The 16658-nt window shown below is 33.8% G+C and overlaps 1 protein-coding gene across 3 annotated transcripts; it reads left to right on the top strand.

Moving 5' to 3' along the window:
• Positions 1-358: 358 nt before the first annotated feature.
• Positions 359-15823, top strand: LOC139098982 (ras-related protein Rap-2a-like). 3 transcript variants are annotated; one of them, XM_070651370.1, is made up of 5 exons: positions 359-577; positions 12215-12562; positions 12662-12753; positions 14028-14283; positions 14352-15823. In XM_070651370.1, exons 2-5 carry the CDS (start codon positions 12520-12522, stop codon positions 14501-14503), a joined length of 543 nt encoding a protein of 180 aa, XP_070507471.1. In that variant the 5' UTR covers positions 359-577; positions 12215-12519; the 3' UTR covers positions 14504-15823. The 3 variants fall into 3 exon arrangements, with proteins under 3 accessions (XP_070507471.1, XP_070507473.1, XP_070507472.1); XM_070651372.1 differs by lacking the exon at positions 359-577 and adding an exon at positions 691-709; XM_070651371.1 differs by lacking the exon at positions 359-577 and adding an exon at positions 821-964.
• Positions 15824-16658: the final 835 nt, after the last annotated feature.

Below are 16658 nucleotides of genomic sequence, written 5' to 3' on the forward strand. Positions count from 1 at the left end.
CTATTGCTGGTCACATCACAAAGCACCCTTAATTGTTGTTTCAAAAATCATCTAGTATTCCGGTTATTTGTGGACATTTAAAACAGTATTTCCCAACAACAGGTAATTTCAAAATTTTATTTGACATCACATGGTTTTTACACCTGCCTAGTTATCACTTAAGTCAATCAAATTAAATCCTTTAGATTATTATCCATTAGGGATATACCCAAAAAAAAAAATTATTTTGGGAATTCTCAGACTGCAAAATAGAATCAAAAATTCCAATTCATGCATCTACAACAACTTGACAGAGCAATTCCTTTCGCCATGCAAGTTAATAAAATTAACGGAAAAAATCAGTTTAAAATCAGCAGCGGGCCGTCAGACTCGACACAAAAAGATGAATTTTATTTTTCTTTAATTTTTTTCCTCAATTCGTCTATTTGAGATTGAATGTAACGTAGTGCAGTGCTGAATTACATAGTGTGGTGTAAGATATCAATGAATCATATGAAGTAAGCAGCAAAAAGGACTGTGATAAGGCAATAAAATAGCCAAAATCTAAAACACGGAAAAAAATATGAAAAAAAATTGAGTAAGTTTCAGTCAAAAAGAAACAGCCTACATATGAAGGCAGGCAGCAATATTTTATTATTGTAACAAGAAATATATTTCCTTAGTTGACTCAAAAGCAATGACACTAGACTCGATTGTGCATTAAGTAAATGTGTGTATATAAATACAATTTTTTATTATTATTTTCTTGTTATTTTTTTTGTTTCGACGATGATGATAAGAAAGACATTTAACTATAAAGATATTGCCTTTATTTTATTACACGGGAATATGATCTAATAGAGTCAAGTTGTAACAAGTTTAAAAATAATAATTTATGTGCAAAAAGAAGGCGTCAAATGAAATTGCAAAAAAAAAGAAACAGGAGATTTGTCATTTTAAAGCAGATAGTGAACCTGAAAGTTATGTATGTGATACAGAATGAAAAAAAAGAGTTTTAATAATCATAATAAATTAACTTACATGTGAGATTTTATGTAAAGTGAATCATTGTGTAAAATATATTCCAAGAAGATGTTCACTTAAGTGCTGTTATATATTATACATACATCCATTTAATACATAATGAAATCAAAGTTCACAATAATATCGGAATGGATATAATAAAGTGAGAGAGACCCTCTCAAAAATTAATATATATGTAGACCCAGTATATAATTACGGAATCGAATGAAGAAGAACTTCTTGCTCGTATGAATTCAATTCATATGTATGAAAAAAAAAAGTTTAATTTTTTTTATTCATTCATTCATTCACCAATAATGTTCATACAATAAGGCAGGCAATGAGAGACAACAAAAGTGGTATCGAATATTTCATTTGTGTGATTTGAACGCATTTTTGTTTAATGTTTTAATTAAAGAAAATGTTTATAGTTCAATTGCTGATTCAAAACGAGATATGCCAGCTATTTCAAGTTTACTGTCTCGTCTCCAAATGTCTCGAATGTCGTCATAAATTGTTCGAATTAAACATGCTAACTTGATTCATATTGGGATCTTTGGTTTGAATAAATTCAATTTTAATCAAAGGAATCTTTGACATGCAAAGTCTACTATAGAACAAAGAAATTCTCCAAACTATGGACCCATTTCAAAATATAATTATGTCCATGACTGTTGCCAAAAAAAAAATCATCAATTCATCAAATTTAATGTTTAACATAATTTTATATACAGCCATAAAAATGTTTCTCATTTCATAGCAAGTTCAAAAATAATCATAGACTAGTGCTGGTGCGTGTGTATCGATTTGACATGAAACAGAAGCAAGTTTCTCGTTCATTGATAGACTCCTCTAAAAATACATTTAATTAAAGTTTACAGTTTGTTCTGCTACCAGTAACTATCGGTCATATGATTTTTGACAATGTAAAACCATCTGTCGACTTGACTATCATGTGCTGTCTTCATCATATCTGATTTGTCTGTCTCATAAAAGACATGTCTATTATCAATTGATGCTTAATTTATGACATATTTGTATCATAACTGGAAATCAATTCGAATGTTGGTCCATTCATAATTCAATCAATTTTAATTTTATCGGATTTCTATTTAATCAAATCTCAATTATTATATAAAGTATATCCATGTCTTGTGCAAATATTACTGGCTTGCAGAGTTGTTGGGCAAGGTATTGAACTGATCGATGCAAAATTTGCGATTAGAGTAATGTAGGCAACAAACTACATAAGTCTGGATCAGTGTTATTCAAACTTTGCAGCAAATGACCGTGTGCTGCACACGGCATGCTGTTCATGTCACTGATGGGCCGTGAAACGCAGTTTGGGCAGTACTGATGTAGATACTAAGAAATATTCAAGATCCAGTACTAAAATATCCAAATTTGTTTAGACTAGACAATGCAGGAGCTTTTGAATGAGCAAACGTCTGATACCAGCTCTGATGCAATCTATGAATGCATTAGTGCCTCATAAATCTCATCCAACAACTCTGAGTCAAGTCATAAAATAAGAAAATTCAATCAAATTAAGTAAAGACTTCTCACCATTTATGCCTAATCGGAGTAGTCAAAGTGTAAATAATAAAAGTCTATTGTTGATTCTGAAAAGTGCTAAAAAATTATGTGTATATACAATGTGCTTAACATTCCTCACACCATCATAGCTATACACAAAAAAAAAATCATATTGAGACATTCTATATGTTGCTTTTGCTGAATGACTCAACAGATAATACGAATCAATTTCTCGTATAAATTTCCATTCTGTGTAGTGTTATCGTAATTCTGCGACATCAAATTATATCGTCTTTGTGGTATATGCTGACTAGAAATTTATTCACTTCCAACAAACATTCTGACTAACTTATTATGAGCATTTAATAATGTATGAAAATTTCTACAACTTCTTGTTGCTACCTATTTCTCTTTTTTTGCATAAGAGCGGAATTCAACATGTTTTGTATGAAACCGCACATGGCACGAGCCGAATCAAGCAGCCAAGTCTATTTCTTTATTTATTATTTTTGCTGTTTGGGCTTCACATTAATCCACCACACAATCATTCATTGAAATTTTTATTTTTCTTCTTCTTTTATACTTTTTTTTTATTTCATATATACACATTTATTTATTGTATTCATGGAAGTTCGTCCGTAAAGCCGTAATGCCGATTCCACTTCAAAATATACACAATATTCTTTTTATTTATATATTTATGTGTAGATTGCATAAAGGGTTCGTCGTAAGTGATGGGTGTCAAAAATAAGTTACTTCTTGAACTGTCTTAACTCTTTAATCATTGCTGCATATTGCTTCAAAGCTAGTAGCTCTGAAAAATTTTCGAGTACGTCACAATAAACTACGACCTTTGAACGGACCATCTAAAGCAGTGGTGGACAACATTTTATTTTTCATGTTATTTCTTACCTGATCGGCACATATTGAAATGGGCCACGGCGACATGACGGCAGTATACTTAGAACCAAGTAGTACTTGGCCACTTGGCGAAAACAACCTGATTAGTGATGAGCCTCGACCGAAACCCTACATGGCGTACGGTTCGTAGGGGATTTTCAAAATATTTGGTATCACACAGGTTACCCACCACAGATCTAAAGTGACAAACTAGTGTGAGAACGGGAGAAGCAGCTGAGACGTAGTAATGATCAGATTGTGTTCCCAAAAATAGTGCATTTAGTCAGAATATTCATTATGTAATTCATCACATGAAATGTAGATAAACCTAGGTCATGCACTGTGTTCTGAGCGACACAATGCGATGAATCGCATAAATGGGTCGTAATCATCCGTCGCGGTGTCGTCAGGGCAGCTTCGCGTCTAACCGTTAACACAGCGACATAACGGTGCCCTACCAAACACATGCTCTTCCGATACCTAGCTTCTAGCTTGGAATACTTGGAAAAGATACAATCTTCAGACCCACATCATTCATCGATCAACCCATCAACAATATCAGTAAATGTTAAGCCTTTGAATTTTCCTTCTTTTCAAATGTAAATTACTCATCCATTTATTTCTGTACACATTACTTTATCGTATCGTATCGCTGCTGCCTTCTTACTTCTTTTCTTTACACACATAATAAATGTTGCGATCTTTTTTATCGATCATGACGTCATTTTTCTTCTCTTTTCTCCACTTTACAATACTTGCTCACTTACTTACTTACTGACTTGCTTGTTGGCCTGCTGAGCTTCTTACAACTTTACGTTAGATGAAATAATAATGATGGGTTTTTTTTTCTTGTCTGCCTTGAAATCGCATTGATCTCGCTTGAGGCGCGCACATGATGCAAAATTTGTTGTTTATTGTGCGAAAAATTTGAGTGTGAACTGTAATTTTTAAGTCTTTACGAAATAATTACAGCACTTGCCCTAGTAGTTTTCTATTTTTGTGAAATATCTTTCAGTCTACTAAATATCTTCTATGCTGCTTTTTTTTCTTCCGCTGCGTATAATTTTTTCTCTCTCATAAATATTCCTCTTTATTGTTGTTGTGCTGTTTGTAGACATCTATTGCAGTCAATGTTACGCATCATTTGTCATATATATTCATAGATACAGAGATATATTGCAATAGCTTTTAGAGGTTTTCAAGTATCGTTGAGTTTTTGTTGTTGATGTACGATACTCGAATGTGATTGAATGTTCTATACCGTTCTATGTAGTATGATCCAGAGCTGGAAGTCGAAATTAGTTGCATATGAGTCGTATTGACTTTTCCATACAAAATATGAGTCGACTTCGAGGTCAAGTCTTTACCTAAACAGTTCAAATCGATTAATCGATCAGACATCCGACCCAAGGCTGAAATGACTCTGACTTAGTTCCCGATACAGTCTGAATTCAGAACCCAGGCCAACATGACTCTTGATACCAGATACGATCCCAAATTTGACCTCAAGTCGGCATGACACTGACTTGCCGCCAGATACGATCAATAATCTGATTCCAGCTCGGCATGGATCTAACTTGGTGCCAGTTTTTCAATAAAAATCTGAATTCAGGTAAGCATGACTTCTATGTGATGCCAGATACGATCAAAAGTCTGACTACAGTTCAGCTTGGCTCTGACTTAGTGCCAGATTCGATCCAAAATCTGACCTCAGGTCGACATGAATCCTACGTATTGCCAGATATAATCAAAAATCTGATTTCCAGCATGATTGAGCCTGCCATGACAACGTCTTGGCACCGGATTTTGGTTTGATCATCCGACTTGCGCTATGCCTGTTTGAATGCCATACCTGGATCATCAAATTAACTACCATATTCATGTGAACTCCTAGAACAATCCTAAAGCTGCACTTTTATAGCAACTTGAAAAAAATGTTAAAGCGAATATTCAGAATTAGATTAAAAACATTTAATCCTACATGGGGATTGAAAAATATTGTCTATTGAATTATAGTAATGATATTAAGCGGATAGCACGTCGTCGATAAATTTTATTACATTGCATATGGATGTTAATTGAGTTTTGAGGATGGAATTAGAATAATTTTGTACATTGACTGAATTTATATTACAAAGTTGGCAATGAAATTTGCGTCAGGACATGTCCAGCACTGCCGCCAATAGAAAGCTGTCAGGAAAAATCATCAAAAATTCAGCAGTTTCAATACCACCACAGAAGTACACGACTTTAATCTTAATGCATTATCCCAACCTTAGTGTGGGATTAAGTGCAATACATAGACTTTATATACCTTACACAATGCTTAATTCTGACAAAAAAAAGTCTTGTTATCATGTTATTATATCATAATTTACACGTTGTCTGGGATTATTTAACTTCTTCTACTACATTTGTGTTTATAAAAAAGTCGTGTCCAACATACAGTTCTTGACGAAAAAAGAGTCTTTTTCTCAAAAAACATTGCATGTAGTGGATGAAGTTAATTTGCTTTCAAAACATGCATGCACATGCCTTTCAATCATATTGTGAAATTCTATAGACTGCCAATTCCTGCCACTGAAGTTTCCAATCGTTTATACTCAAGTTTAGTCCAATCTGTGTGTAGTACGAATTCTACCACAAAGTGGCTACATAAACCTATTAATTTTATCGCTTTTGTGGGCTCCACGGCTTTTTCAAGCTTATCGTAATAGTCATGTGTAACATACGACTACTACATTTCATTTCATTTCAGTTCTTTTTTTTGTTGAGATAGCACAGAGTGCTTTAAATGATTTATTTTTACAAAACCGCATGTAGAGCATGCATATATAGGTGAAATTGTCGATTCCTTTATCCCTATTGTAGTTGACATGAATTTTACATGATAATCATGCTCGTGCTCTGTTGTCATAGTTGTGAATAGCTTGATAAAATATTTAAAGGAGCTTTAAATTGATTCAATTGCTTATTCTTATGCTGTGGAATGTCCTGAGGACATGAAATCGATAAGCTCGTCTTCATTTCTAAGGGGATTTTGGGGTTAATTAGCATTTTTTGTCGGTAGAATATTTGGAATCTATAGCTATATATAGAATATGATGGCGAATGTTGGACATACATGGTTACTTCTATGTAGTGATTGAGAGATCGGTCTCTGGTGGGAATCGAACCCACGTACTCACAAAAGAGTGAGTGATGCATATTTCCGGTTTGTTGACTAACCATTCAGCAGCTTCAGCCCTAATCTCGCATTGGCATACTTGCTTATGTATAACTCGATATCCTAGATCATATATGGCTCGATACCCTAGTCTATATATGACTAGATGCCCTAGCCAATGTATGACTCGAAACCCTATTCAACATATGACTCGATACCCAGTTTCCCCCTTCCTCAGACACCACAATGCTTAGGAACTAGACTTTGGACGAAGCGTAGTAAGAAGCTGCTTCAACCAATAATTTCAAGATAGTCTTCACATGCGTCACTATCCCCTTTATTATTCAAAGAATTCCATGTCTGCAAATATTCATCGATTACCTGTGAATAAACATGCAATAGCTTCAATTTGACTCATTATTCCAAGAATTATTTTCAATGGCAAATAGATTTGCATGACAAGTCGTCAAATTGGAACCTCTACAGACATAGACACAGTCAGAGTAATGAGAATACGTTTGATGAGTCTGTTTCAAGGATATCAGCGATTTTGACTCGCTTGATTGAACTTGTGCGCCTCCACAAACATATTGAAAATATTTATGACATAGTCAGTGACACAACATCATCGTAATCATACCAAAATAGAAATAAGAAGAAGGAAACAAACACACAAAAAAGTTGTGTGTATGAAAATGTGAAAGAGTTTATGCAGTCAGTCGTCGAAATCATTTAAAATAGCGGACGTTTTTTCAGCGCCAGTGTCATAGAAGCTCTTTATTTCACACATATCACCGACCGCACTTCTTGTGTGAATAAAAATAAATAATATATAAGTTGAATGAAATGGAATGAATGAATATGTGAGCAACAACAAATAAAAATTGCTGTTTTGTTATTTAACGGTGTTGTCAATTATGAATACACAAAAAAAATATGTGTACATGCATAAGACTGTGAAACGTCACATGCAAAAAATTGTATTTATTTAAATTTGCTCTACCTTTCTTCTATTTTTTTGCGTACTTTTAAAATAGATAGGCGATAGTCACTTGTTGTCTGTCAGTCTATGTATCTGTTCTTATCCATATCCGTACATTAAATTGTTGGTCACTAAATGTTCTTGCTTATGTCGCTGATCATATTAATCAATTGTGACACATGATTTCCATTTGATTGGACTTGAAGCTAGGTCTTTTGGCTTTTTCTTATCAATTGCCAACATCAGAGCTTTATGTCGATTCACATTTTATATTGAGTCATTAAGATTCGAGTCGAATTCGAGCAATAGCCAAAACTGTGTAAAATGAATGTTTACAGTGTTTTACACAATTTCTTGGTTATAGGGTATGACCAAGAACTGCAGGTTTGCATTCCCTGCATTTTAAGTTGTCGTTCAAGGCTACAAGCTTATATCTTGTGATCCATTCTATTATAAAATATAGTGTGTGATGTTTAGTCGCTCAGAAGGTAGTGGGTTGTCAACTGATAGAGAGTCCTGAGCCAAGCTAATTCTCGGACTGTCAATAACTTACAAGTCACTAACTAACTATTGAAAATGTGTCCTAGGTCAGTGTTATGTTAAACTGTGAGGTACGGTACGTAAATTTGTTTTAAGAAGCTTACCACTAAGGTGTGCTGGGGTTCTAGTACAGTAAAGATTGGACAGCACTAAGCTACAAGATAGTTACCACAATATTTTTCTGATTCAAAGTCATTGAAAGCTATGAAAATGCGCATTCAAGCCACAAACTCACTTACTTCTCCACCAACTTCTATTTTGTGTGTGCTTCTTTTTCACTGTGTCAAAAACATAGAGAAATGAATTTTTTTTCTGTCAACAGAAATTACGCTGGTTGAAAGGCATTGCTTATTTCTCTGCGTTTTCGCTTATCAGTCACTTTTTAGTGCGATGAGTTTTGCTCGCAGAATATATACACTATTTAACTTGTTTATTGTAGGTATATAGCGGCAATTTTTCATTTATGTTGTGACACAAAGAAAAGTGGGTTTTTAAACGCGAATCGCTCTAATTTTTTGTGCCTTCTCATGCTACTTCACGCTTTCCGCGTATCGAGAATTTTTTTGCTTCTTTCCTTATGAGGCTTAAATTCAAGTTTCTACTAAAAATTAATATCAAACTTCGCCATGCGTATATTCATCTCTTTATATAGAGTTGCTTGATTTTTGATCTCGGAAATGCCAAGCTTACCATGATCATTTAAATAAATTAATGAATTGCCTTAGAAATGTCGGAGTTGATAACTAAATTTTCTATTCATCCATAATTCATCCATTGTTGATGATTTTTAAAGAGTTAATCAGGAAATTCATCAACAGGTCAAGTGGAAGTCATTAACCAGTATTCATTACTAATGATTCGAGACTTCAAAGACATTGCAATGTCGTTATAATGTCCATGTGATGCACGATTTTCTACACGTTTTTAAAAATAGCTTTGCATGCATTAAGTGACTTTCTCAGTTCATTAATTTTATTATGTGCTGTATCTTTATTGTAAATATCGAGTATTCAATGACTTGTATCGTATTTGAAGCATCAATATTCTCGATGACTTTAACTAATCAAATTTATAGACATTCAATTAGGGAAAATATTTATGGAGCATGATGCAAAACTGCGTACTTTGATTGATATTGATTGGTAATTGGGAACTTAGATACGCTGTTCTATCATCGAACATTAAGTTGCATTCAAATTCAATTAGTAGTGATAAGCAAACAGTCGAATGGAATTGAATAAAATGATTGCAATTCCAAAAGTAAATTCTATTGGGATAGTTACATGTGTATGCATTGCTATCAGCAAATTCAACGAATTTCAGCGATAGCACTCAATAACTAACTAGACTGAATGGCAATTGAGTGCTATATGCCTTCTGAAATACTAATGAATGAGTATATGTAGGCTGAGTTTTGAGTATTTATATTTTGTGCCAAACTGTATGTTGTACAGCAAGAATAATTTGAATGTTGTGAGATTGTGCATCTAGATAAGGATTAGATATGGGTTTCTGTGTTCAGATAAGGTTTAAGACACAGTTTTGATGGCATATCCATCAAAGCTTGAGGAAATGAATTCAAATCTAAGTACCCTATGCGTCACAGTGTGGCGTGGCAGTCGATATGGTGCCGACAAGGTAACTCCGCTTCGTAGAGTTGATACGGCAACGTATGGCAATCCTAGCGATCACATTGTGCTACTTAGGCAACATCGCATCTATAGTCTCGCGACGTGACGTTGCCACAAAGAGTACTCTGTGCTGCTCGGTTATCATCTAGTTCTAATATCTGTCTCAATACTGAAAACGATTAGAAACTCACATTAATGTGCTGTTTTTCGTCATATTTTCCAACATGCTGTCCCCTCAGAACTCAATAATATCAAAATAAACAGTTTATGTTTTGAAAACATCCATTCTACCACATTTTATGATTAATGACTAATAAGCAATCATTTCCATTCATACGACTAATTAATTTTGTTGTAAAAATCGTTAAGCTTTGATGACCTATTAATTAGGCGTAGCTGATAAGAATCGTTATTTTATTAGAACTGACTATTAAACTTCAAAACAATCGATTAGTATGAATAATTATTATTTTATAGTAAGCACAGCTATATAGTAACAAGTTGAATTGTGTCTGGCGATTATCAGTAAGGTCTAGTAATTTTATTTTCTGTTGTATAACAATTATCGTTTGTTCTGAACGATTATTGCACTTATTTCACGGATTAAATTTGCTTATTAGACAATTATCGTTTGTATTTCACGGTTTTTGTTACTTCCAGCAATAATCATCTATATTTAACGCCATTCGTAAAAAATTTAACAATAATCCTTTTGGATTCGTATGATTATTGTAATGCATATCGAACATGTCTGTGAGAATTATCATTAAATTTGGAATGGTTATAGAAATTTGGGTACCTGTTGAATGACTATTGACTATTGTGTATTAAATGAGTTTTGATGCTGCTTTAAAGTTGAGAAAGTTCGGTTTTGTTTATTTTTTGAACAAAATTTGAGGTTAGTCAAAGCTTGCTTTGAAATTTTCAAATTCAATGGTTGATTTTGCATCAATTTGGATTGTTTCTAAGAAGAGCTAGTTGCAAGCTATTGGAAAGTCATTAGCAAACTTAATTTAACAGTAGCAACTTAAAGATTATTCAAAAAGTAGTCAAATTCACATAAAATTTGTAAATACTCAAACATAACCTAAAGACAACATTGAAAACATTGCAGATAAGCTCAATTTAAGTTAGCGGACAACTCCACAAGTCAGTCAATAAACAGATAAACATTGTAGTGATATCAAAAAGTCGTTGAGACTGTACAGTATTCACATTTCAAGTTGATAAATAAACAAGACTTAACCGTTTATCAGTAGTCAACTTAAAAGCACTTCCTTAAGCCACCATCATCAAATATGCTTAGACCTTGACTTAAATTTTACAATATGTGAAATCACGTTGTAATAATAATTTATTTTGGAACCACTATTTTCCATTGCGATTTCCCATATAACTTTTTTTTATCGTAATGTAAATATTTTGAGTTTCAAGATCGAGTTCTAGAAAAAAAAATATAGGCAGGCAATGCTTTACACACAAAAAAAAATGTATAAAATATTTTATTTAAAGTAAATATTTGATAAATCGCGACAGTGACATGAACACAAAAAGATAGCCTCGATTGGAAACATTATTCTCACATAAAAAGAGGGTGCGTATATAAATGACGTCAATCTTGTAGGCTAGGCAGTTGATATGATGGTTAGACCAGTGTTGTTCAAAATGTGTCGTCGCCGCAGACTATACTTGGGTTTCCAAAATAACTGAGCATTAAGTAATTAATAAAACACTCCTCTGACTCAGTTGCTGGCTCTGTCACCTAGTTTGTTCAAATTATCTGTCCGCACGTTAAGCTGACAATCTTTCATCATTTTTCTGCGCTATGTTGCTTTGTACATGTAGGGTTCGGCTTGTAACTCTTACCATACCTAGCTATCCTTATTGTGGGGTTGCCATCCTTCAGACAGGACAGTTTGAAGAGGCTTTTAATATATTCTATGTAACCATAATGATCCAAAATATGTCAAAGGAATATCAACGTAACACATGGAGAAACATTTTGGTTAGATGAGATCCTACATATCCCGACACAGAGCTCAGTCGCTAGTGGTATTAGCCGTAACCGTTGCTCGAAGTCGACTCGTATTTATATCGAGCAATCGTCTTGATTCCATATACCACTCTATTCAACTTCGAGTTTTGGTCGTAATAGGGAATACCACGAATTTTCCTGCCAGCTTCGGAGTCAGGCTTCAGGTTCCCCAATTCCAATTTGATAAGAATTGGGGTCTGGTCTGACAAAGTTGACATCATTTGCAATAGACCCTTCAAAAAAAAATATTTTTTATCGTAACTGCACACATATGTTCACATGTTAATGCCTTCTTTGCTCATCCATGAGTCTAGAGCTGTAGTTGCAATCGCTCTAATATAAACAATAATTACTCATTGTGTTTTTTCCTTTCAAAAAATTTAATATTTTTTTCCATTTCTTTATATTCCATTCATCTACAGAGTACTCAACAATTGATACCAACTGACGTTTTAATTTATTATTCAATTAAGACCGAAAGATTCGTAAAAAAAGTTACAGTAGAATATCATCATCATCAAATAAAAAAAAAAGTGAAAAGCATACATAGTCAATTCTCAATTCAGTGATAAAATAACAAACGGAACTAACGAAAATTAATTGAGGAACAAAGTAAATAGTGGAAATTTGGGAGTCATCTGTATAACTTTATATATTTTAATTGCTCAACGAATAGCTGCAACAGCTTTTTTATTTTTTGCATACCCGCCAGACTCTGTGCTGAAAGATGCGCGAATTTAAAGTTGTTGTACTTGGTTCTGGTGGTGTGGGTGAGTTGTGGATTTATCAATTGATCAAATATTATACCAATGTCATATTTCCTTTATTTGATTTGCTTTCTCTTTCCTTTTTTTATACGTGCTTTACAGGAAAATCGGCCTTAACTGTACAGTTTGTCTCAGGATGTTTTATTGAGAAATATGATCCAACAGTAGAAGATTTTTATAGGAAAGAAATTGAAGTGAGTAGCTGAACGATTTTTTAAATATTGATATCGGGTAATTTGATACTCTCGGTGTGTGTTTGCTGCTTGCTAGCATTTTAAATGGACTATAGGAATTGATAACTCTGTTTATACATGCATAGACAGTATGACTCATGGAAATTTTTTATTGTCGAATGCAAATTTGAATGTTTTGCTTTTTTTGGGGGAGTCGTTCATAAAATATGGAACCTTTGATGACTTCTTGATCGGAATCAAACTACTTCTGAGGTTCTGGGACTCGAACCCACGTCCTATAGATCACATGGTCAGAGTGGGACTCGAATATACACTTTCTCGATTACATGTCAAGTGTTCATCCCAACTGAGCAATCTGGGGTTATTAGTGTTCGAGGCACAAAGCATACTGACCCTTCTTCTCTGTCTAAAGCTCATTGCACAGCTCTTGTTGTATTTGGTCCCAGCATAAAGTCATATTGAGTTAACCCGACGAAGAATTGAACTCATTATTGGAGGATGTCATCTGATCTCCAAATACAGCTCTTCTAACAACAAGCTACAAATCTCAAGTCTTACTAAGGACCTTGAACAAAGACATGATAACTTACTTCCTTCCTTGGCGATGACGCTTGAAAGTCCATAGCTGCACTTAGTGTTTATCGGAAGCTGGATCTGTCTTGATAGATAACTTCTGCCAGCCACTAATTCCCTAATTAAAAGGATGTGATTCCCAAACCCTCAATTCATAATGACGTCATTAACGGATGAACCCCTCATCCGAAACGCCGAAATAATAACACAAGAAACACATGTTGTAGCATTTGAATAATAAACTGTATCACATCAGATAAGCATGACTAACATGAGAACTATAGAATGTATATATATTTACGTCCGCAGAAAGTTTTACTACTTCATTAAAATAAACCACAAAAAGTCGTATTGTGTTTGCGATTCTTTCACTTTTGAGACAAATAACCTTCATTATGATTTGATTGATTGATAAAAGTCGTGTGTTACGTACGGTTTTGTGTATGATTAATTATGACACTGACCACTTTTAATCAACAAGATTCACATTTTATTTTGTGTACGCCCTTCACTCGCACATGCTCTGCGGTTTTCCTTATTTATTTAAAATAATTTGTATGAATCATCTATTTTTACTGTAATTTATCAGTTCCTAAACAGTCATGCCAGCAAGTGTAGATTTCACTTGATTTTTGTTAAATCTTCCGCAATTTCAATTACGTCAATATTATAATCTTATTAATTAATTAATACTTTCACAGGTCGATAATTCACCATGCGTGTTGGAGATTTTGGATACAGCTGGTACTGAGCAATTTGCCTCCATGCGCGATCTCTATATTAAAAATGGACATGGTTTTATTGTTATGTATTCACTCACAAATCATCAGACGTTTCAAGACATAACGACAATGAGGAATGTAATACATCGAGTAAAGGGAGGACAATCAACTCCCATCTTACTAGTCGCCAATAAACTCGATCTAGAATGCCAAAGAGAAGTGTCAACAGAAGAAGGTGTGATGGCATAGCAGCCTAAATTTTCTTTATAGACATAACCTTAAAAATTTGCTTTTATCTTTTAGGTCACGCACTAGCCGAAATGTGGGGTTGTCCATTTATCGAAGCTTCCGCCAAAAGTCGAATCAATGTGAATGAAGTCTTTGCGATAATTGTTCGTGAAATGAATATGATGAGTGAAAAACGACAGAAGAAATCGTTTTGTTGTTGTTTATAGGGAAACGCGTCACATTAAGTTCTTTGTCAACACTTCACGATAATCTTTCTCTTTAATTTCTCTCGTTTACGAGGCATCGCGCTTGAGTGGCACAATGAATGTTAAGTGATAGTCTTACTTGGAAGTTTCACATGGTTATATTAGCGTAAAATTATGTATTTTTGCAGCTATTTTTATGAGCTTGATGAGATGTTTTGATGGGATGGTCTATGGGAGATGGTTCTGAAGAAGCTTGAACAGGTTCTTCAATCTAAGCATTCAAATTTTGACAGAATCGATTCCATGGATCCCACAATAAAATGTCATTTAAAATATGAATAAGAATGCAGCTTGTAATAATTAGGCAATTAAACTCCAAAACAGAAGTCAATGCCCGCTGGACAAATCGAAAATAACCTACATATCAGTGTTATTGTAGTTGATAACAAGTTCATGTAGGAAATATAAAGTGCCGAAAAACATTTATTGGAAACGTTAAAAAGTCATTTAATGAAAATTTGTGTCACTCATGGGCAGTTCCTCGAAGCGATAGATATGGAAAATGAGGAATGTCTTGATGTAAGAATATTCCATAATTTTTTATCTGTCTGTATCATACACAAGCATAATACATTTCAAGACGGAGCTGTTATTTGGATTGGATGTTGAGGAAGAATCATCAAAGTGTCAAGCATGCTTTTATCAATATATCCTCAACAAAATCGAAATAATAGTTCCGTCGACAAACAAAAAGTTACACCTTAATGAGACGCCATCAAGATTTACTTACAATTTAAGTATAAATGAAATTTATACATTAATTTTAGCTTATATTCTACAATTTAAAGGTATGAAAAAAATCACAAGAGAGAGAAAGAAAATATTGGAAAATCTGTGGATTGTGAACACAAAAGATATAAGATATTCCATCATAATTTCTTGATTATGTCTTCGAAACATGGCCATAATTATTATTTGATTATTTTATTACGTTTTTAGCATGTTAGCCTTCCTTCATTCATTTCTGCTTTCTATCGCATTTAAAGTGCTAGCAAAGTTTTATTGCTTAATAATTTTTTATTTTGTTTGTCCAATTCATGTCTTTTTTTCTAGGTTTAAAGCAGAGATCGAAGCCGCTGATAATTTAGTCGGCGGCGGCTAAAATGTTCGCTTATTTTAGCGAAAAATTTAGCCGGCTAAAAAATTCGCTTATTTTAGCGAATATTTTAGCTCGGCTAAATCTTCGGCTAAATTTAGCGAACATTTTTAGCCGGCTAAATTTTCGGCTAAATTTAGCGAACATTTTTAGCCGGCTAAATTTTTCGCTAAATTTAGCGAGCATTTTTAGCCGGCTAAATTTTTCGCTAAATTTAGCGAATTTTTTAGCCGGCTAAATGTTCGCTAAATGTTTATGAATTGAAAAAATGTATTTTTTTCCAACAATTTGGTTATTTGTTTTGATACTTTGTCGGAAATGATTTTTATCTTTCTGGATCTTGTTTTATTGATTCCGAAGTGACTTTATCATTACTGGACCTTGTTTTTAATTCGTGGATGCATTTTAACCTTACTGGATCTTGTTTTTTAGTATGTGGATGTACTTTGACCTTACTGGATCTTGTTTTTTTACTTCGTGCATGTACTATGACCTTACTGGATCTTGTTTTTTACTTCGTGGATGTACTTTGACCTTACTGGATCTTGTTTTTTACTTCGTGGATGAACTTTGACCTTCCTGGATCTTGTTATTTATTTCGTAAATGTACTTTGACCTTACTAAATCTTGGTTTTAGTTAATATTAGTGACTTGGACTCTGCTGGATCTTGTTTTTAGTTCCTCAAAGTCACTTCAACGAACCAAAAACAAGATCCAGTAAGGTCAAAGTACATCCACGAAGTACAAAACAAGATCTAGTAATGTCAAAGTACATCCACGAAGTAAAAAAAACAAGATCCAGTAAGGTCAAAGTACATCCATGAAGTACAAAACAAGATCCAGTAAGGCCAAAGTACATCCACGAAGTAAAAACAAGATCCAGTAAGGTCAAAGTACATCCACGAAGTAAAAAACAAGATCCAGTAAGGTCATAGTACATGCACGAAGTAAAAAAACAAGATCCAGTAAGGTCAAAGTACATCCACATACTAAAAAACAAGATCCAGTAAGGTTAAAACG

This window comes from Chironomus tepperi, unplaced genomic scaffold (genome assembly GCF_022539635.2).
Source record: "Chironomus tepperi strain 1889 unplaced genomic scaffold, CSIRO-AGI_Ctep_v1 contig_456, whole genome shotgun sequence".
Taxonomy (NCBI): Eukaryota; Metazoa; Arthropoda; class Insecta; order Diptera; family Chironomidae; genus Chironomus; species Chironomus tepperi.

What these genes read in the sequence shown, in the direction of transcription:
- LOC139098982 (XM_070651370.1), top strand. Translation starts at nt 12,520, where the DNA reads ATGCGCGAATTTAAAGTTGTTGTACTTGGTTCTGGTGGTGTGG. An exon ending in ACTTGGTTCTGGTGGTGTGG is followed by an intron (nt 12,563 to 12,661) that starts GTGAGTTGTGGA and finishes CGTGCTTTACAG; the next exon opens with GAAAATCGGCCTTAACTGTA. An exon ending in TTTATAGGAAAGAAATTGAA is followed by an intron (nt 12,754 to 14,027) that starts GTGAGTAGCTGA and finishes ATACTTTCACAG; the next exon opens with GTCGATAATTCACCATGCGT.